Source organism: Pristiophorus japonicus, chromosome 17 (genome assembly GCF_044704955.1).
Source record: "Pristiophorus japonicus isolate sPriJap1 chromosome 17, sPriJap1.hap1, whole genome shotgun sequence".
Taxonomy (NCBI): domain Eukaryota; kingdom Metazoa; phylum Chordata; class Chondrichthyes; family Pristiophoridae; genus Pristiophorus; species Pristiophorus japonicus.
In genome coordinates, this window is record NC_091993.1 from 11475513 (window position 1) to 11498297 (window position 22785).

At 43.5% G+C, this 22785-nt stretch overlaps 1 protein-coding gene across 1 annotated transcript in view; it reads left to right on the forward strand.

Moving 5' to 3' along the window:
• lipca (lipase, hepatic a) overlaps positions 1-22785 on the forward strand; it is an 87712-nt gene that overhangs the window by 58141 nt on the left and 6786 nt on the right. The window contains exons 4-7 of the mRNA XM_070859308.1: positions 2680-2797; positions 8833-9066; positions 11551-11793; positions 12317-12437. Of these exons, the coding sequence (XP_070715409.1) occupies positions 2680-2797; positions 8833-9066; positions 11551-11793; positions 12317-12437 (716 nt within the window). The remainder of the gene's footprint in view (positions 1-2679; positions 2798-8832; positions 9067-11550; positions 11794-12316; positions 12438-22785) is intronic.

The following is a 22785-nucleotide window of genomic DNA, read 5'->3' on the forward strand; positions in this document are numbered from 1 at the left end:
GAGATTGGGGGAGAGAAGGAGATTGGGGGAGAGAAGGAGATTGGGGGGGGGAGAAGGAAATTGGGGGGGGGAGAAGAAGGAGATTGGGGGGGGGGGAGAAGAAGATTGAGGGGGGGGGGGGAGAGAAGAGAAGAAGGAGAAGGGGGAAGGGAGGCTGAACGGTCCGGGCCCGAGACTTCGGGCAGGGCCCGTCCCCAGCACCAGATTTACAGGTAGGTGGCGTTGGGTCGGGTCGGGTCGGGGGTGGTGGGAGGGAGGTCGGTTCGGTTCGGGGAGAGGGAGGTCAGGTCGGATCCAGTTCGGAGGCGGCGGGGGGGGCGGGGGGGTGAAAGCAGGTGTCGGGTCCGGTCCGGGGGTGGGGGGGGGGGGGGGGGGAGAAAGAGAGAGAGAGCGGGTGTCGGGTCCGGTCCGGGGGCGTGGGGGGGGGGAAGAGCGGGTGTCGGGTCCGGTCCGGGGGCGGGAAGCGGGAGTCGAGTCGGGTCGGGAGGAAGCAGGAGCTGGCCGTGGGAGGAGCCTTATTCACGCAGCCCCAGTGAGGCCATTGGGCCAGGGCTAGGGGCTGCGTGCTTCAGGCCCCTCCCACACAGTTTCGGGCACCTGGAGCTACTGCACTTGCGTGCCCACTGTAGCGCGCATGTGCAGAGGTCCCGGCACTGTTTTCAGCGCAGGGACCTGGCTCCGCCCCCTACAGCTCCTGCTGCGCTGCGCCAAGGGCCAGAGGACCTGCAGGGAGGTGGAGAATATGGAGGGTTTTTTTAGGCGCATTGTGGCGCGATAAACGGCCGTCCAGGTTGGGACTGCGCCATTCTAGGCGCGGCTCGAAACTTGGGCCCAGGGAGTCTACTCCTACCAACATAGAATGTGGAACCTCCCACACACTGATCAGGCTGAAATGAGGAAACAGCAGTGGTGAGCATTATGGGGGGTGAGGCCGTGTCCCACTATTCCATTGTACCATGTCTTGGGGTTCCAATCTTGTGGCATATCCAGTATCACTGAGTCAACACCACATAGGGTGAGCTGTTCTCTTGTCTGTGTCACAGTTGCTTAAGTGTCGCAACTTAAATCCTATTGATGAAGGCTGCCTTCTGTACGAGCAAATAACCTGATATCCTGCATCATGTAGTTTGGAAAGGGCCTTGACTCCATTTTCCAAGACAGATCCTGTATATAGTCCACAATGTCTCCATTGTAAAATAACATGCTGAACCCCTGTAAATTACAGCAAAAGGACATTTAAAGCTGGAATTAGAGAGTTTAGGTATCATAGACTTCAGAACCACTCCATTTCAATGGGGACATGCACAGTTTATTTTGCAAAATTGAAAGCAGATATAGAACAAATTATTAATGACTTAAGATTCAACCTTATCTAATTTAATATAATTTGCAGCATGCTTAATACATTCCATAATTCCTGACGTCAATACACGTTAATATTCTTTGGCAACTAAGCATGTTAAACATTACAACAGGTCTTTATTTTAAACCGTTCACCAACAACTTGGACACGTATATTCAGAAACAACTTTGTTTCCGTGTTTAAATTTGTTAAATTCCCAGAGTCGGGATAAAACATTTTAGGTGTGAACATTAAACTGACATTTTGAACACTTTGTTAAATTGTTTTGTTTTGTGAGAAATTAGAGGGATCTTATTGTACAAACCTGGAATAGATGGGTCCGCCACCTGCTGGTCTACCCAGAAACTACGGCCAACTTCAGAAAAAGTGTATCTCATCCAGGAATAATTCCAATGTACCCAAACCATTCCCATTCTTTTCCACTGTACAGACTTCCTGCCCTATGTAACTAAGTGCAAAGCTTTGATTCCAGCAGAAAATACATAGTCATTATGTGTGTAATTCTCATATATACTCAACCAAATGGCAAATTAAGTAGCAATTTTAAGGTACTCATGTCCCAAGACGGGTCACAGAGGAGAAACGGATACCGAGCAGTTGAAGAATTTGAAGAGATAACTAAAGGCTTGGCCAAAAAGGTTTTGAAGAAGCGTTTAAAGGTAAAGAGAGAACTGGTCAAAGTAAAGGGGTTAAAGGAGGGCGTTCCAGACAGTAAGATTGAGATAGCAGAAGATGATGCAGTGGAGAGGAGGGATGTGCAAGAGAACAGAGCTGAAGGAATGAGGGGCACTGCCTGGGACATAGAACTGGAAAAGGGTGCAGAGGTCGGCGAGAGGAGACCATGGAGGAATTTGTAAAAGAGGACAAGTGCATTGGAGATAGGGAGCCAATGGAGCTTGACGGGCACAGGGATGATGGGCGGGACTTAGGATAGGACAGGATGTGCACAGGTATGACTGGGAATAGTCCTACTTTGATTGGTTGGACCGGCCCATTGTGATCCCAGGGCCATTTTCAAAACGCCTGCGTCCCTGGGATACATCGGCCTCTACGCAGGCCTTCGCGGAGAGGCCCAGGTCAGCCAGATAAGTGCGTCGATTTTTTTCAGGTTGGAGGCATCGGCCCACGGGAAGCCTCCAACCGCAATTTCTGCACCTTTATTTGAGTCAACATCTGCTCACTTTTCCCGAGTCCTTATTTATTGGTTACTGGTGGAAGCGCAGGGCTATAACAGCATACCTGCAGTTGTTTTCCATTAGGCATTTGAAGATTGCAAAAATGCCTCTGATGCGAGTGTGAATTTTTTACATTCTCAGGAATTCTTTGGGGTTCCAAAAGAAAAGGTTCATCTGATTGGATACAGTCTTGGGGCTCATGTTTCGGGATTCGCTGGAAGTTATGTCACTGGTTCAAAGAAAATTGGAAGAATAACAGGTAATATTGAAAATATAAAGAACATATGAGACTTAGTGATAATCCAGGATTTGTGTAAAGTTCTATGGAGTAAAGCACATTTTCAGCAATGGCTCAAGTTATTGAACCAAAGTTCAACACCGCTTCGCAGGTTTATTTTTATCATTCTAAATTCTGTCAGTCATTCAGCATTGTTGAGAATCTACTTGTTATTTTTAAAAGGATTCTTAAGTCAAGACATCTTAAATAAAGGAAATTTGACTGACGACGAGAACAAATGGGGTAATTGATCAGTTAAATGTGTTTTCTCTGTATACTTAATGGATAGTTCATAAGATGGTCTGATATGATTTTCATGCGATGGTTTTCATTCTATATGAAACATGACAGAGTGTGTTCACTGTTTAAACTCTAAGTCATCTTTTCTTTACCCATATATTAAGTGAAAATCTGCAGGCTGAACAACTTTAGGAACATAGGAACAAGATCAGGCCATTCGGCCCCTCGAGCCTGCTCCGCCATGCAATTAGGACATGGCTGGTCTGTACCTCAACCCCATTTGCCTACCATAGCTCCATATCCCTTGATACCCTTACCCAACAAAAATCTGTTGATCTTAGTGTTGAAAGCTCCAATTGTCCAGCAGCCACAGCCTTTCGGGGAGAGAATTCCAGCTTTCTACTACCCTTAGTGGGGAAAAAATTATTCCTGATTTCCCTCCTAAATGGCCTAGCTCTAATTTTAAGATTATGTCCCAGAGGAAATCATTTCTCTGTATCTAACCTAACATTTTAAACACCTCGATCAGATCATCCCTCAATCTTCTATACTCTCGGGAATACAAGCCAGCTTTCCCACCCCAAAGCCTTGACAAAATGTTGGATTAGCTGTGGTGATGAAGGAACGATCCTTCAGATTCTCTGATGATGCTCAAAGCTCCAGCCCGACTGGCAATAAGCACTGTATCGATTCCAAAAAGCAACCACATACACATAGACCTAGTGCACTGCCACCTGGACCTCCCCATAGAGTTCCCCCTGAATGCCGATAAGGGCACACTCCCGGCTTTGCTCCTAACTGCAAGCTGACAGTGGTGCTGGGGGAATTGTACCATCCCGTCACCATGCATCATTGTGGGCAAAAAAGCACAGTACAAAAAAAAAGGAAAAACTGCCATTGTTGCAAATGTGAAATGGAAACTGAAAATGCTGGAATGACGCAGCAGATCAGTCAGCATCTGTAACAAGAAAAGACAGGTTATGATGCTCCAGGTGTGCACCCTTCATCAGCCTTAACAAAATATCATGTACTAGCTGGGGTTGAACAAGGAGAAGGACCATCGGATTGGAAAGCAGCTAATGTAACGCCTCTGTTTAAAAATGGGGGCAGACAAAAGGCAGGTAACTATAGACCGGTTAGTTTAACATCTGTAGTGGGGAAAATGCTTGAAGCTATCATTAAGGAAGAAATAGCGGGACATCGAGATAGGAATAGTGCAATCAAGCAGACGCAACATGGATTCATGAAGGGAAAATCATGTTTAACTAACTTACTGGAATTTTTTGATGATATAACGAGCATGGTGGATAGAGGTGTACCGATGGATGTGGTGTATTTAGATTTCCAAAAGGCATTCGATAAGGTGCCACACAAAAGGTTACTGCAGAAGATAAAGGTACGCGGAGTCAGAGGAAATGTATTAGCATGGATCGAGAATTGGCTGGCTAACAGAAAGCAGAGAGTCGGGTTGGAAATCGGTGGTTAGTGGTGTGCCACAGGGATCGGTGCTGGGACCACAATATACATAGATGACCTGGAAGAGGGGACAGAGTGTAGTGTAACAAAATTTGCAGATGACACAAAGATTAGTGGGAAAGCGGGTTGTGTAGAGGACAGAGAGAGGCTGCAAAGAGATTTAGATAGGTTAAGCGAATGGGCTAAGGTTTGGCAGATGGAATACAATGTCGGAAAATGTGAGTTCATCCACCTTGGAAAAAAAAAAACAGTAAAAGGGAATATTATTTGAATGGGGAGAAATTACAACATGCTGCGGTGCAGAGGGACCTGGGGGTCCTTGTGCATGAATCCCAAAAAAGTTAGTTTGCAGGTAATCAGGAAGGCGAATGGAATGTTGGCCTTCATTGCGAGAGGGATGGAGTACAAAAGCAGGGAGGTCCTGCTGCAACTGTACAGGGTATTAGTGAGGACGCACCTGGAGTACTGCGTGCAGTTTTGGTCAGCTAACTTAAGGAAGGATATACTAGCTTTGGAGGGGGTACAGAGATGATTCACTAGGCTGATTCCAGAGATGAGGGGGTTACCTTATGATGATAGATTGAGTAGACTGGGTCTTTACTCGTTGGAGTTCAGAAGGATGAGGGGTGATCTTATAGAAACATTTAAAATAATGAAAGGGATAGACAAGATAGAGGCAGAGAGGTTGTTTCCACTGGTCGGGGAGACTAGAACTAGGGGGTACGGCCTCAAAATACGGGGGAGCCAATTTAAAACTGAGTTGAGAAGGAATTTCTTCTTCCAGAGGGTTGTGAATCTGTGGAATTCTCTGCCCAGGGAAGCAGTTGAGGCTAGCTCATTGAATGTATTCAAATCACAGATAGATAGATTTTTAACCAATAAGGGAATTAAGGGTTATGGGGAGCGGGCGGGTAAATGGAGCTGAGCCCACGGCCAGATCAGCCATGATCTTGTTGAATGGCGGAGCAGGCTCGAGGGGCTAGATGGCCTACTCCTGTTCCTAATTCTTATATTCTTATGTTCTAAATCAGTTCCCTTTCTTAGCTCCTTGCCAAAGGCAGGTCAGCAGAACAACACTACTACATAGCCCATACAACACACGGGAGAGGCAAATGCAAACCTATTTATATAATCATACAGCACAGAATGATGCCATTCAGCCCATTATGCCTGTGCTGGCTCTTATAAAGACCACACTTGATCAGCTCCGCTGGGCAGGCCACATAGTTCGCATGCCAGACACGCGACTCCCAAAGCAAGCGCTCTACTCGGAACTTGTCCAAGGCAAACGAGCCAAAGGTGGGCAGAGGAAACGTTACAAGGACACCCTCAAAGCCTCCCTGATAAAGTGCGACATCCCCACTGACACCTGGGAGTCCCTGGCCATAGACTGCACTAAGTGGAGGAAGTGCATTCGGGAGGGCGCTGAGCTCCTCGAGTATCGTTGCCGAGAGCATGCAGAAATCAAGCGCAGGCAGCGGAAGGAGCGTGCGGCAAACCAGGTTCCCTGCCCACTCTTTCCCTCAACGACTATCTGTCCCACCTGTGACAGCGACTGTGGTTCTCGTATTGGACTGAACAGCCACCTAAGAACTCATGCTAAGAGTGGAAGCAAGTCTTCCTCGATCCCAAGGGACTGCCGATGATAAAAGAGCTATGCACTTAGTCCCAGTCCACAGCTTTCCCCATAGTCCTGCAATGCTATCGTGGCCTTCTGTTGCCTTGGCCCTAAGCTCTGGAATTCCTTGCCTAAACCTCTCCACTTTTCGACCTCTCTTTCCTCCTTTAAGACGCTCCTTAAAACCTACCTCTTTGACCCTGCCCTAATTTCTCCTTCTATGGCTCGATGTAAAAAATGTCTCATAATACTCCTGTGAAGCGCCTCGGGACGTTAAAGGCGCTATGTAAATATAAGTTCTTATTGTTGTTGTACTGCTTTCCCCTTCAAGTATATATCTAATTCTCTTTTGAAAGTCACCATTGAATCTGCTTCCACCATGACATTTTCTACTTGCCCATAAAATTCAGTCAAATTCAGTGAATAACCGACATCAACATTGCGGCAACAGGCAGTCACAGCAGTGAATGGTGGAACCATGCAGCAGAACCAGACTCCACAACCATCTGTAAGCTGATTCACTCCTTGTCACTCACTATCTGTGTTTTATGTATACTGAACCATATACACTGCATATTACACCAATCATGTAGCACTGCATGTTGTGACTGAAGAAAATCGCAATGAAAAGAAATGTTCCCTTAGCAACTGCTCTGTGACCAATAAAAAGGAGCCTTAAACCAATTAAAATTCATAGCCATGGCAACAATGGCAGAAGCAATAATTTTGTTTGCTTTTCATACCACCCGATGTCACTGTGGGCACACTTTCATTTACTCTTTTCTGACCTGTTCTAAGCTTGTATAAATGTTTCTTTTATTCCAATGGTATGAACAGAAAATACACGGAGGAACCAATTGGATACGTCGTGTATCTAATCAACAGACAACATCAAACGACACTCCTCAATCTCTTTGCACATTGTTCAGTTAGATTATCACTGTCAAATCGAACAGGTTTACAAACTGCATACTTCTTTTTAACTGACAGTATTGTACAGTTCCATCTTTTTCCGTAATGCAGTAAATCCATCTTAAATCCTTGACTTTTTATCTCCTAATCCTTGCCTGTTCACAGTCAGACATGAAAGGCGGCGGCGACATAAGCTTAAAGCAATGGGGACTCCAGAAAACCTGAGAAGAAGGTTCTTTCCTCATTGGTAATCTGAAACAGTTTGGTTTGCATAGGGATCCATGGAATTCGAGATCCCGACTCTTACAGCTCCTTTGCAATTCTCACTCCCTTTCCCGAATGAACTGGAGACCTACACATATGAAAGTTGATCAAAATTGTGATTCAAACTGAGTTCTGCAGTTGAGAATGCAATGCTCCAAATTTCTAGCTAGCAGACTGCGGAGAGATTTTCAGTCTTCTCTTGAGCTAAGATCCCCAGCAGTTCAAGATGGCGACTCACCGCCACCTTCTCAAAGGCAATTAGGGATGGGTAGGAAATGCCAGCCTTGCCAGCGACGCCCAAATCTGGCCAACAAGTGAAAACATTTTTACTGCGGCACCAGGATTTCCAATATTTCACCACAGCAGCACCCCATCACCATGCTGCCCAATTCATAATCATATACTGATTCTACATGTTATATTTTCATTCTATAAGGGATTAGGTAAGGTCTTGAACTGATCTTAAACAAGTATTTAAATATGTCTCATGTTTCCATTGGGTTTTCCATTTTATACCTTATCCCGTCTGCTGTCTTTCATATTATATTTCAAACCGTACAGAACCAGTGTTCTTGTCCACTTTTCTTAAAATACTTATTTTTGAACATTTTTAAAAAAAAGCAGTTTCCTCCCTTTTAGGTTTTCCTTTGCCACACTCTATTCCTCAGCCAAATAGTGGGTAAGCAAGCTGTTTCCGTCTCTCTCCTGCTCTACAGTTGGGAATTGTACAATGCAGAAACCCTATTACTACCTTGTGCAATGTGTTAATAGACTAATATCAATTGACTGTCTCATAGTGCCATAGAATAAGATACATTCTGGGGAATATCCTGAATTAGGACCTGTTTCAAACTAAGTGGCTTTGAAGCTATTCTTTATAAAATGCATCATTATAAACATAGCTTTACTTTAGTTTCTACAATATTGTTAGGAAGTAGTGTAAGCTCTGTTTTGGAGTGTTATATCAAACTGTTTGACTGAAAACAACAGCCAAACATATATGCTAAAAATCAAGGTACACATCATTCCTTATCCATTTATACTCAACTTAACTTTTGTACGAGGTTGTGGGTTCAACCCCCACTCGAGAGACTGAAGCACAGAATCCAGGCTGAGACTCCCAGTGCAGTACTGAGGGAGTGTTGCAATGCTGGAGATGCCATGTTTTGGCTGAGATGTTAAACCCGAGGCCCCCATCTGCCCTCTCAGGTGGATGCAAAAGATCCCTCGGAACTATTCGAAGAAGAGCAGTATCCTGGCCAATATTTATCCCTGAACCAACACCTAAAACAGATGATCCAGTCATTTACTTCATTTGCTGTTTGTAGGAGCTTGCTGTGCGCAAGTTGGCGCAAGTGTTCCCAACATTGCAACAGTGACCACACTACAAAAGAAAAGTACTTAATTGGTTGTAAAGCACTTTGATCCGTCCTGAGGTAATGAAAGGCGCTATATAAATGCAAGTCTTTCCGTTACAAATACACTCTCTTCATTGTTTATTTCACAGGTCTTGATCCAGCTGGGCCGCTGTTTGAAGGCATGTCACCAACGGATCGTTTATCTCCCGATGATGCAAGTTTTGTTGATGCGCTACACACATTTACACAAGAACATATGGGACTGAGTATTGGAATCAATCAGCCAGTGGCCCATTATGACTTCTACCCAAATGGTGGCACCTTTCAACCTGGCTGCCACCTCAAACACATGTACAATCATATCGCCCAGTATGGATTTCTAGGTATGATTTGACCTTGGAGAAAATGGTTGTAAATATTTCAGCGTAATGAGAAAAATAGGTTAACACAGAAGCCATATTGACAATGATGTGTTTATCGATTCATTTGATGAAGATGAAGGGATATGAAAAAGGACATATGGAATTAGGCAGTGTGAGTGTCCAATTACACCAAGAAGGAGCATTCATAAATGCTGGGTTTCATTGTAAAAAGACATCCCTTATTTTTAGAATAACGTTCAGAAGGCTAATTTGAAACCAAAAGATAACGTGACCGCGACACGTAGTACTTGAGTGCCAGACCGCTAGTTTGAGTTACAGGAATGGCCATCAGCAGAACCTTCCTGGCTCCGGTTGGCAAATTGTTGCCAGTTCAAAGTCACAGGATGAAGCATTGTGAACAGCAAGGTCCTCCATCTTGTTTACGGGTTTGTGGGGGAGAGGGGAATGGAGAAGTGACATAGTCTCATTCAGCACAGATTTGACATCCTGCAGACATGGAAAGGTCCATGGTATAAATCTCATATCTGGAGTTGGATGCATGTGAAAAGCAGCCTGCAATTCAGCAAAATATGCATTAAAACATATGCAGCTAATTTATTAGTATTCATCTTCTGACCCCATTACTACATGTAATGCTCAATATATGGAAAACCTCATTGCCATCCAGACATATTAGCCCAGAGTTTCCCATGCACGTGAGAGGTCTGTGCATTTCTTCATGAGTGTTATCCCAATGGTTTACTGCTGGCTTTAAAATAACGCCAATCAGAAAATCTAGACTACTTTGTTCAATCAAGTTCTAAGCAGATGCAGTGAATTAATAAAGCCACTTCAGGATCATAGCCTACATGTGAGCACAATCTTATATATATATTTTATTGCCCATCCCTAATTGGCCTTGAGAAGGTGGTGAGCCGCCTTCTTGAACTGCTGCAGTCCGTGTGGTGACTTTATCGTAGCAGTTTGGTACAATTGAGGGGCTTGCTAGACCATTTCAAAGGGCAGTTAAGTGTCAACCACATTGCTGTGGATCTGAGGCCAGACCGGGTAAGGACAGCAGATTTCTTTCCCTAAAATGCATTAGTGAACCAGTTGGATTTTTACGACAATCCGGTAGTTTCATGGCCACCATTACTGATACAGGTGCAATGTCCCAAATCCGGAACGGCCAAAAAACAGAATTGTCCAAAAACCGGACATTTTGCACCAAGGCCGATGGAGTCGTCCAGAATCTGGAATTATTGTCCGAAATCCCGACATTTTTGAGGCAAACCCCAAAATTCGGCACGGATTTTGTTGAGGATTCCCGATTTCAGACAAGAAAATCAAGTCTGAAATCTGGAATCCTCGACAGAATCCGTGCCCGAATTTGGGTTTTGTCGGCTTTCGGATCTCGCTGCTCAAAACCCGATTCGATTGAGGATTCTGGATTTCCGACTATTCATTTTCAAAACCAGAACGGACTCAGTCCCGAGGGTTCCAAATTTTGGACGTTGTACCTGTACTACCTTTTTTATTCCAGATTAATTTAATTAACTGAATTTAAAATCCCCAGCTGCCGTGGTGGGATTTGAACTTGTGTCTACGGATCATTAGTCCAACCATATATAATGTAACAGCAGGCATATATTTCTATATAATCATATTACATACTTGGGTAATGGTCGGTACAGTTTGATGCTCAAAATAACATCTCAGGATGATCAGGGATTGCCTTTGTTACTGTTTTGGGGCAAGGAGAGGGTATGAGAATAGAATGGCAGCTAACATAAAAGGTAATCCAAATGTCTTCTATAGGCATATAAATAGTAAAAGGGTAGTAAGAGGAGGGAGGGGCCGATTAGGGACCAAAAAAAAAGAGACCAACGCATGGAGGCAGAGGGTGTGGCTGAGGTACTGAATGAGTACTTTGCATTTGTCTTCACCAAGGAAAAAGATGCTGCCAAAGACATAGTAAATGAGGAGGTAGAGGAGATACTGGATGGGATAAGAATTGATAAAGACGAGGTACTAGAAAGGCTGGCTGTACTTAAAGTAGATAAGTCACCAGGACCGGATGGGATGCATCCTCGGACATTGAACCAAAGGCGACATAAGAAAAACTTTTTTTACGAGAGTGGTTAGGATCTGGAATGCACTGCCTGAAAGGGTGGTGGAGGCAGACTCAATCACTGCTTTCAAAGGGGAGTTGGATAAGTACTGAAAGAAAAATTTTTTTTTAGTGCTATGGGGAAAGGGCGGGGGAGTGGGACTAGCTGAGGTGTTCTTGCAGACAACCAGCATGGGCTCGACGGGCCGAATGGCCGCCTTCCCTACTGTAACCATTCTATGATTCTATTTGTGTTAAGCTGCAGGCATTGTTGCATCATATGTCACCTCAGGAAAGGAGTCAATTATTTTACACTATCTATTTTTTTTATTTCAAACTTTAGACTGCTCAGAAGGTTATTATATCAATTGCTCATTTCTTTCATGGTCTCCCAGGTATTACAGAAACTGTGAAGTGCGCACATGAAAGATCTGTGCACTTGTTCATTGATTCGTTGCTGAATGAGGACAAGCAAATTGTTGCATATTGGTGCAATGACCTGAGCACATTTAACAAGGGAGTCTGTCTGAGCTGCAGGAAGAATCGATGTAACACGTTGGGCTATAATATTAAAAAGGTCCGTACTCAAACAAGCAAGAAAATGTACCTGAAAACCCGTGCTAATATGCCATACAAAGGTAAGCTTTCTAATAGTTTCCATTGCTTCTTTTGCCAAAAAAAGCACATCCAGGATATTACTCAGATGAAATACTATTAAAATGAATGCCTTCTTGGATTTGAACCCATCTTCATCTAGTTAGCGGATCTTAGCTGGTGTAGCAGGCAGATGGCGACAATTAGCCCCAGTGTCCAAGGCTGCAGAGGAGATAAATCAGGCCAGGTTCCCAATTCGAACTGCATGCAGTGGAAAGTGTGCTCGTGGACAGCCTGTGAGGATAAGATTGGGTCGAGCTCTGTTGCTCCATGGTCAAATAGCCTGCCAACATTTATCATAAAGAATGGGCAGATGGGCAAGGCTTCAGAGGTCTCCAGGTGTCTATTTAAATGGACCCTTGCAACAGGCAACATCTTCAGGAAAGGGGAGAAGAAAATTGGAAGTGAAAAAAGACCGCAAGATTATTAGAATAATAGTTTTTTGAATTATATGTGTTACGTTATAATAAAAATGAATAGTAACTCATTTTATTTCTATTTTCTCAGTTTATCATTACCAATTCAAGATTCGCTTCATCAACCAGACAGAACACAATAAACTGGAGCCTTTTCTCAAGGTTTCCTTGTTTGGAACACAAGGTGACGCTGAAGATTTACCAATCAAATTGTAAGTACCGTATTTTTTTAATGATGTATAAGTAACAAAGTTTCATTCAATTTGTTTCCAATTTAATGAATTCTGCATCACACAGAATGAGTAAGAAATTGATCTAATTGAGATTAGTCCTGTGGTGTTTCTAAAGACAGAAAATCTCAAAACTTTGCGCCTCATATTCATTTGGGCGCCAATGCAGAACAATTTCCAGAAGAAGTTTTCCCTATACCCGACAGAGTTCCTCCTCTTTGTAAACATGTAATCCAGGTGGATACAGGTAAACACGAGGGATGGGTAATAAATGCTGGCCTTGCCAGTGATGTCACATCACGTGAATGAATAAAAACAACGTTTACAAAGAATTCTACGGATGTAGTTACAGAAAATATTTTAGCAGCTTCTGTTACTTTGATATACACGGTGAGTCATTAAAGCCATCTGCAAGTGGTAAAAGTCAGCTTCTGTACAGACTTTCTTTCCTTTGCTTGATCTTCCAGGTGTATCTTTTGGGATTGAAGAACCTTGATACAAAGGAATTATTTACTTTTTGAAAAAGCAAATGTTGAATTTCCCTATTGTGTGTTATTCACACGAGCTGAAACGCACAATCTGCTCACTAGATTAAAAACAATCTCTCATATGAAACACCAACGGCACTAATATATTTAAATGGCGATATGAAGCATCAAATATTTAGTAAAATAATAACAGCTCAAAGTAAAATGCAAAGAGTTAAATAATTTTCATTAAAAAAGTCTTCCTGAACAAACAAATTCTTTTTAGTTTTTAAAGACAACATCCTGGGTTACTGACAAGATGAGTTCAATTAAATCCTTTATTTTTTGTGTGGCACTTAAGAGTATCAATGTAACAATTGTTTGAAAGTAGGCAATGAGCGTTTGGCTATCCACCATCAGGTGTCACAAGAACTCTAGTACTTTGCTATTAGGACCAAATTTCGATCATTGCATTTTCCAGGCCAAACCATTGGTCATGCTTTCTAAAAAGTTTGGAGAAGGTTCATAGATGATTGACTAAAAAAGAAACACTTGCATTTATATAGCACCTTTCATGACCACGATACTTCTCAGTGCTTTATAGTCAATGAAGTACTTTTTTGGAGTGTAGTCACTGTTGTAATGTGGGAAACACAGCAGCCAACGTGCACACAGCAAGCTCCCACAAACAGCAATGTGATAATGACCAGATAATCTGTTTTTGTTATGTTGATTGAGGGATAAATATTGGCCAGGATATTGGGGTTAACTCCCCTGCTCTTCTTTGAAACAGTGCCATGGGATCTTTCATGTCCAGCTGAGAGGGCATACGGGGCCTCGGTTTAATGTTAACCTAGATTTATGTACTCAAGTTCCTGGAGTGGGACTTGAACCCACAACCTTCTGACTCAATTTGCTACCCACTGAGCCACAACACTCACGTTACATTCAAATATTACAATTGCTGCATAGTAAGTACAAATATTCATAGGCAGTCCCTCTGAATCGAGGAAGACTTGCTTCTACTCCTGAAGTGAGTTCTTTGGTGGCTGAACAGTCCAATACGAGAGCCACAGACTCGGTCACAGGTGGAACAGATAGTCGTTGAGGGAAGGGGTGGGTGGGACTGGTTTGCCGCACGCTCTTTCCGATGTCTGCGCTTGATTTCTGCATGCTCTCGGCGTTGAGACTCGAGGTGCTCAGCGCCCTCTCGGATGCACTTCCTCCACTTAGGGCGGTCTTGGGCCAGGGACTCCCAGGTATCAGTGGGGATGTTGCACTTTATCAGGGAGGCTTTGAGGGTGTTCTTGTAGCGTTTCCGCAGCCCACCTTTGGCTCGTTTGCCGTGAAGGAGCTCCAAGTAGAGCACTTGCTTTGGGAGTCTCGTGTCTGGCATGCGGACTATGTGGCCTGACCAGTGGAGCTGATAGAGTGTGGTCAGTGCTTCAATGCTGGGGATGTTGGCCTGGATGAGGACACTGATGTTGGTGCTCCTGTCCTCCCAGGGGATTTGTAGGATCTTGCAGAGACATCGTTGGTGATATTTCTCCAGCAACTTGAGGTGTCTACTGTACATGGTACATGTCTCTGAGCCATACAGGAGGGCAGTTATTACTACAGCCCTGTAGACCATGAGCTTGGTGGCAGTTTTGAGGGCCTGGCCTTCAAACACTCTTTTACTCAGACGGCTGAAGGCTGCACTGGCACATTGGAGGTGGTGTTGGGTCTCATCGTCGATGCCTGCGCTTGTTGATAGGAGGCTTCCGAGATATGGGAAGTGGTCCACAGTGTCCCAGGGCCATGCCGTGGATCTAGGGGGCAGTGCTGTGCGGCGAGGACAGGCTGGTGAAGGACCCTTGTCTTACAGATGTTTGGCGTGGCTAACAAGGGAAATTAGGGAGTGTGTTAAATCCAAGGAAGAGGCATATAAATTGGCGAGAAAAAGCAACAAACCTGAGGACTGGGAGAAATTTAGAATTCAGCAGAGGAGGACAAATTAGGGGGGGGGGGGGGGTGGGAAATAGAGTATGAGAGGAAGCTTGCAGGGAACATAAAAACTGACTGCAAAAGCTTCTATAGATATGTGAAGAGAAAAAGATTAGTGAAGACCAACCTAGGTCCTTTGCAGACAGAATCAGGTGAATATATAATGGGGAACAAAGAAATGGCAGACCAATTGAACAAATACTTTGGATCTGTCTTCACTAAGGAAGACACAAATAACCTTCCGGAAATACTAGGGGTTCGAGGGTGTAGCGAAAAGGAGGAACTGAAGGAAATCCTTATTAGTCAGGAAATTGTGTTAGGGAAATTGATGGGATTGAAGGCTGCATCCCAGCGTACTTAAGGAAGTGGCCCTAGAAATAGTGGATGCATTGGTGATCATTTGCCAACATTCTATTGACTCTGGATCAGTTCCTATGGACGGGAGGGTAGCTAATGTAACACCACTTTTTAAAAAAGGAGGGAGAGAGAAAACAGGAAATTATAGACCAGTTAGCCTGACATCAGTGATGGGGAAAATGTTGGAATCAATTATTAAAGATGAAATAGCAGCGCATTTGGAAAGCAGTGACAGGATCGGTCCAAGTCAGCATGGTTTATGAAAGGGAAATCATGCTTGACATATCTTCTAGAATTTTTTGAGGATGTAACTAGTAGAGTGGACAAGGGAGAACCAGTGGATGTGGTGTATTTGGACTTTCAAAAGGCTTTTGACAAGGTCCCACACAAGAGATTGGTGTGCAAAATTAAAGCACATGGTATTGGGGGTAACGTATTGACGTGGATAGAGAACTGGTTGGCAGACAGGAAGCAGAGAGTCGGAATAAATGGGTCCTTTTCAGAATGGCAGACAGTGACTAGTGGGGTGCCGCAGGGTTCAGTGCTGGGATCCCAGCTATTTACAATATACATCAATGATTTAGATGAAGGAATTGAATGTAATATCTCCAAGTTTGCAGATGACACTAAGCTGGGGGTGGTGTGAGCTGTGAGGAGGATGCTAAGAGACTGCAGGGTGACTTGGACAGGTTAGGTGAGTGGGCAAATGCATGGCAGATGCAGTATAATGTGGATAAATGTGAGGTTATCCACTTTGGTGGCAAAAACAGGAAGATAGATTATCTGAATGGTGACAGATTAGGAAAAGGGGAGGTGCAACGAGACCTGGGTGTCATGGTACAGTCATTGAAGTTTGGCATGCAGGTACAGCAGGTGGTGAAGGCGGAAAATGGCATGTGGGCCTTCATAGCTGGAGGACTTGAGTATAGGAGCAGGGAGGTCTTACTGCAGTTGTACAGAGCCTTGGTGAGGCCACATCTGGAATATTATGTTCAGTTTTGGTCCCCTAATCTGAGGAAGGACATTCTTGCTATTGAGGGAGTACAGCGAAGGTTAACCAGATTGATTCCTGGGATGGCAGGACTGACATATGAGGAGAGACTGGATCAACTGGGCTTGTATCCACTGGAGTTTAGAAGAATGAGAGGGGATCTCATAGAAACATATAAAATTCTGACGGGATTGGACAGGTTAGAGGCAGGAAGAATGTTCCCGTTGCTGGGGAGTTCCAGAATCAGTGGTCACAGTCTAAGAATAAGGGGTAAGCCATTTAGGACCGAGATGAAGAGAAACTTCTTCACTCAAGAGTGGTTAACCTGTGGAATTCTCTACCGCAGAAAGTTGTTGAGGCCAGTTCGTAAGATATATTCAAAAGGGAGTTAGATATGGACCTTACGGCCAAAGGGATCAAGGGGTATGGAGAGAAAGCAGGAAAGGGGTACTGAAGTTGAATGATCAGCCATGATATTGAATGGCGGTGCAGGCTCGAAGGGCTGAATGACCTGCTCCTTCACCTAATTTCTATGTTTCTATGTCAGGCCTATGCTTTCGTACGCCTCAGTAAATACGTTGACTATGTCCTGGAGTGCAGCCTCTGTATATGCGCAGACACAGACGCAGGTGTCGTCCATGTACTATAGCTCGACGACAGAGATTGGGGTGGTCTTGGACCTGGCCTGGAGATGGCGCAGGTTGAACAGGTTCCCACTGGTTCTGTAGTTTAGTTCTACTCCAGCGGGGAGCTTTGTTGACTGTGAGGTGGAGTCTGGCGGCGAGAAAGATTGAGAAGAGGGTTGGGGCGATGACGCAGCCCTGTTTGACCCCGGTCCGACGTGGATTGGTTCTGTGATGGATCCGTTGGTCAGGATCACGGCCTGCATGTCGTCGTGGAGCAGGCGGGAGGATGGTGACGAACTTTTGGGGGCATTCGAAATGGAGGAGGATGCTCCATAGACCCTCGCAGTTGACAGTGTCAAAGGCCTTTGTAAGGTCGAAGAAGGCCATGTATAAGGGCTGGTGCTGATCCCTGCATTTTCTTGTAGCTGTCCCGCTGCAAAAATCATGTCCGTTGTGTCCCGTAAGGGACGAAATCCGCACTGTGACTCCGGGAGGAGCTCCTCGGCCACAGGAAGAAGACAGTTGAGGAGGACTCTAGCAACGACTTTCCCAGTGGTTGATAGCAGGGAGATTCCTCTGTAGTTGCCGCAGTCAGACTTGTCCACTTTTTAAAAGATTGCCACGATCACTGCATCTCTGAGATCCCCCGGCATGCTCTGCTCCCTCCAGATGAGAGAGATGAGGTCGTGTATTCACACCAACAGTGCCTCTCCGCCATACTTCACTGCCTCAGCAGGGATTCCGTCCGCACCCGTTGCCTTGTTGTTTTTAAGCTGCCTTATGGCTTTTTCTACCTCGTGCAGTGTGGGGGTCAAATGAGATGTTGAATACAATTCACATCTCCCCATCAGGAACATCAGCAACTTTTGGTGCATCTTTAGTCACTCAATACACAAGTTTCTCAACATCCACAATGAATAAACCGTCAGTTTGTTCAGCTCACAGAAAGTGACTATGATTTATATTGATGCAACCATTAAGCAGCAGGGAACAACTTGACCTATGATCAAAGTATCCATTTCAATAGAGATTGAATATTGAATTTTTGATTCTATCATAGCCACCTTCTTGGGCATCTTTTCACCACTACACAAAAGATTGCACTTTGTTAGTTTAAAAGAAGTCGCAAGACAAGTTATAATAGCATTAAAATTCCAATATGCAATACTGTGTTTCAGTAAAACAGCCTGGTGTGGCAATAGAAATCTTGATACTGTGCCCACTTTTACTTAAAATGCCCAGCAGTAATTGTTGATCTTGTCCTACACTTGGGTTATATCTAGATGGAGCGTTTTCTGAGTGATTGCAGGTCTGTCATTGTTTTTTTTCAAAATCATTTGCGGATGTGGGCATCGCTGGCAAGGCCAGCATTTATAGTCCATCCTAATTGCTCTTGAGGTGGTGGTGGTGAGCCGCCATTTCAGAGGGCAGTTGCAGAGTCAACAACGGTGCTGTGGGTCTGGAGTCACTAATAGAACAGACTGGGTAAGGACGGCAGATTTCCTTCCCTAAAAAGGACATTAGTGAACCAGATGGGTTTTTAAGACAATGCAGTAGTTTCATGGTCTCCATTACTGACACTAGCTTTTTATTCCAGATTTATTTAATTAACTGAATTTAAATTTCCCAGCTGCCGAGGTGGGATTGGAACTTGCATCGCTGGATCATTAATCTAGGTCTCTGGAATACTAGTGCTGTGACATAACCACTATGCTACCATGCCCGATAATTGCTGGTAGTAGCAGCAATTCAAGATAATGAATTAAGAATGCCAAACAAGAAACAATTGCATAACATAAATTAAGTTTTACTTTTGCTTTTACAGCATGTTTGCCCCAATAAGCTAAATAAAACAAAACTGATGTATAGTTGAATTTGCAAATGTTCAAATATACTATGCTTTTAATGCCCTCACAAAAGCTTGTGTGTAAATAAACAGTGAAGATGAACAAGGGGGCCCAATTGTACTGGAGATTAAACTCTCACATTTCATTAATATCCGTAGTGGTGAACTAGGCCATCATATGTACCTCTTCATCATGTGCAGTTCATCTGGTCAACCACCAGGCCTCGTCAATTGAAACTAACATATCAGAGAGCAATATACATTATTATGGTGGGTTTGCTTGAGACTCTACCTTGCAATTGTAGTAATGGCATTAGCACATTTCTTCAAAGCAAATGGCAGCAAAGAGTTAGATGCAAGAGCAAATTACCGCCATTGCATTCACTTCCTACCAGGCAGTTTTGCATTTTTCCCCCATGTAGAGCTCGGCTCCTCTCAATCATCCAACTTTCTTATACTATCATTTCATGTTTTAAGCCTAATTTGACATAATGTAGTAAATTGCAGTACCATGAGTTTCAGCAATGTTTGTTGACCTGTGTTCAGCTTTGGTCATTATGAAAAAAAGATATACTGCATTAGAAATGAAGCAGCAAAGAACAAGACTGATCCAGAGTATAAAAGGAATGAACTATGAAGGACTGATTAAAGAAGCTTCATCTTTGCAATCTGGAACGAAGGCAGTTATGTGGGAGGGGCTTCTGAAAATTTGTAAAATATTGTATGGTATAGACAAGATAAATTCAGATATTGGGCCAGAACTTACTGTGAAAATAACAGTGAGGCTAACGGTGGTCACCGAAATTTTTGCGCAAATCAGAGAGCAACTTCAGGTGAGGGCAGATGAGTCGTTAAATGCGAAAATCCGGAAGTTGCTGACAGAGATGCCCCGTTCCTCTGTAAATTGTGCAAAAACGTCTCAACATCTGGCTTCACATTCAAATGTATTGAACGCCATGAAGTTCTGTACTGATCATGTAGAGATGGATAACCTCGCCACAGAAAGTCAGAGTTTGTTCATTTCGGTTTAAGTATTCTTTTTAACGGCATGATAAGTCTTAATTACTGCCAAACAACCTCTCTGGCACTGAAAATTAACTTTTACAGGCATGGAGTCTCATTTCTTCTGCTTTTAATTGTTGGTGATTTAAAACTTTTTCTTTCTCTCGCAATCCAATCTTTCTTTCTCTTTCTGTACCTGATTTGATATATAATTTACTATTCTAACTTACAGCGCTGCATGAACGATTCTCCAATCTGATTGGTTGAGAGCAAGTTATTATTTAAATGGAGAAAGATTGCAAAGTGCTGCCGTACAGCGGGACCTGGGGGTACTTGTGCATGAAACACAAGAGGATAGTATGCAGGTACAGCAAGTGATCAGGAAGGCCAATGGAATCTTGGCCTTTATAGCAAAGGGGATGGAGTATAAAAGCAGGGAAGTCTTGTTACAGCTGTACAGGGTATTGGTGAGGCCACACCTGGAATACTGCGTGCAGTTTTCGTTTCCATATTTACGAAAGGATATACTTGCTTTGGAGGCAGTTCAGAGAAGGTTCACTCGGTTGATTGCGGGGATGAGGGGGTTGACTTATGAGGAAAGGCTGTGTAGGTTGGGCCTCTACTCATTGGAATTCAGAAGAATGAGAGGTGAACTTATCAAAACAAGTAAGATTATGAGGGGGCTTGACAAGGTGGATGCAGAGAGGATGTTTCCACTGATGGGGGAGTCTAGAACTAGAGGGCATAATTTTAGAATAATGGGCCGCCCATTTAAAACTGAGATGAGGAGAAATTTCTTCTCTGAGGGTTGTGAATCTGTGGAATTTGCTGCCTGAGAGAGCTGTGGAAGATGGGACATTGAATAAATTTAAGACAGAAATAGACAGTTTCTTAAATGATAAGGGGATAAGGGGTTATGGGGAGTGGGCAGGGAAGTGGAGCAGAGTCCATGATCAGATCAGCCATGATCTTATTGAATGACGGTGCAGGCTCGAGGGACCATTTGGCCTACTCCTGCTCCCATTTCTTATGTTCTTATGATCTTATACACAGTTGCTTGCCCTGTAGAGGGTGCCGTGCCGTTTCATTCTCCCACGAATAGCAATTACCGTGCAAAATTTCCTTCAAGTGTTTTGGATTATTTGTGAATATTTATAGACATGCACTTACATTGTTACTGCAAGATTAGTTTGTAGATATCTTGTAAAAGTTCTAACGTACACAACTCTAGCCTGTTATCTAGGGGTCTTCCTAATACCCGGATAAATGGAGTTGAGGTACAGATTAGCCATGATCTAATTGAATGGTGCAACAGTCTCGAGGGGCTCAATGGCCTACTCCTGTTCCTATGTTCCGAACAACACATTTGACTAGACGGTTATCTCAGTGATGGGTTCATTCATACACGCATACTGTCGGAGTTCGATGCAGTCAGTTTTTGGAGGGCACTTTCCACACTTGCAGATGAAAACCAGGCAGCTCCCGCGATCCACCAACCCCATCAATCCCCACCCCCTTACTTCTAACATAACTAAAAAAGCCTTGGCATCAATACTGCAATTGTCCACTCTCCTTTTACCTAATGCCATCTTAGTATTCCTAATACTGGCTTTAATCAACTTAAAAAAAAACCCACAAGAGAATGCTGGAAACACAATGCTCCCATTTTCTCTTTGGCAGCAGGTCCTTGTAGCAAGAACAAAGACAAGAACACAATACAAGATAAATGCTATTGATATCAGAGTAATCTATGACCTGTATTTTATTTTCTACACAGTAGAATTCAGTTCCTTAATGCTTTCTCCATTATTTGCACCCTCTGGTGTTTGAAGTAAAAGTGACTACAATTTTCATAATCATTTGTTAACCTATGGTCACATAAGTATAACAGAGTAAAGGTCGCACATTTCAAGCACCAAGTTAAATTAACTAAAATTAAGATATTCTTTTGAAGATAAATATGACTAAAAAATCAAACATCTTTGAATATCAAATTTCAATTTTCCTTATCTGTAAAGAAAAGAAATTGCATATATATTGCTCTTTTCACTACCTCAAGTCGACCCAAAGCACACCACAGGCAATGATTTACTTTTGATGTGTGGTCACTATTGCAATGTAGAGAAATGAGGCAGCACACTGGCACACAGCAAGCTCTCATAAATGGCAATGAGATAAATGACCAGACACACTATTTTCTAGTGATGTTGGTTGAGGTATAAATGCTGGCCAGAACAGCAGGAGGACTCCCCTGTTCATCTTCAAATACATCCACCTAAAAGGGCATCGGTTTAACATTTCATCAGAACTGGAGAAAGTTAGAGGTGTAACAGGTTTTACGCAAGTACAGAGACAGGGAAAGGTGGGAGGGGAGGAAAGAACAAAAGGGAAGGCCTAGGCAGAGTAGACGGTAGGAGTGATTAAATGATAAACGGTATGATGGTGTGAGGCAAAAGGAGATGCTAATGGGACAAGTAAAGAAACAAAAGATGATGACCCACTTGCTTAAAACCAGCAAAGTGTTTCCAACATTTTCTGTTTTCATTTCAGATTTCCATCATCCGCAGTATTTTGCGTTTTTATTTACACAGGTCTCTGCAGTGGGGCTTGAACCCCAAACCTTCAGACTCGGAAATGGAAGTGCTACCACTGAGCCAAGGCCAACACCATGTTTAGTGGGGGGGGGGGGGGCAGCTACTTTATACTTGTTTTCACTTCACTTTGTCACATGATGGATTCCAAAGCAGTTTGACCAACATCACTGCAATTTAAGTAAATCCTGATCTGAAGAGGAGAATTTACATTATTTTAAATTGTTCATGTAGTTTAGAATGATGCAGAGTATTTCACGATAGATATTTTACTGTAGGTCGGGACAGATCTAGAATCTACAAATCAAAGGAATAGCAGCTCACGATCAAGATATTTTGACATCCTTTGATAGTTCAAAGTCAAATTTTGGTCAATTTGTGCCTCCTGCTACTTGTAAATTGTTGATTCTTTCTACTTGCGGATGAAATGTTAATCTGTCTGCCCGCTCAATGTGGCTGGAAAA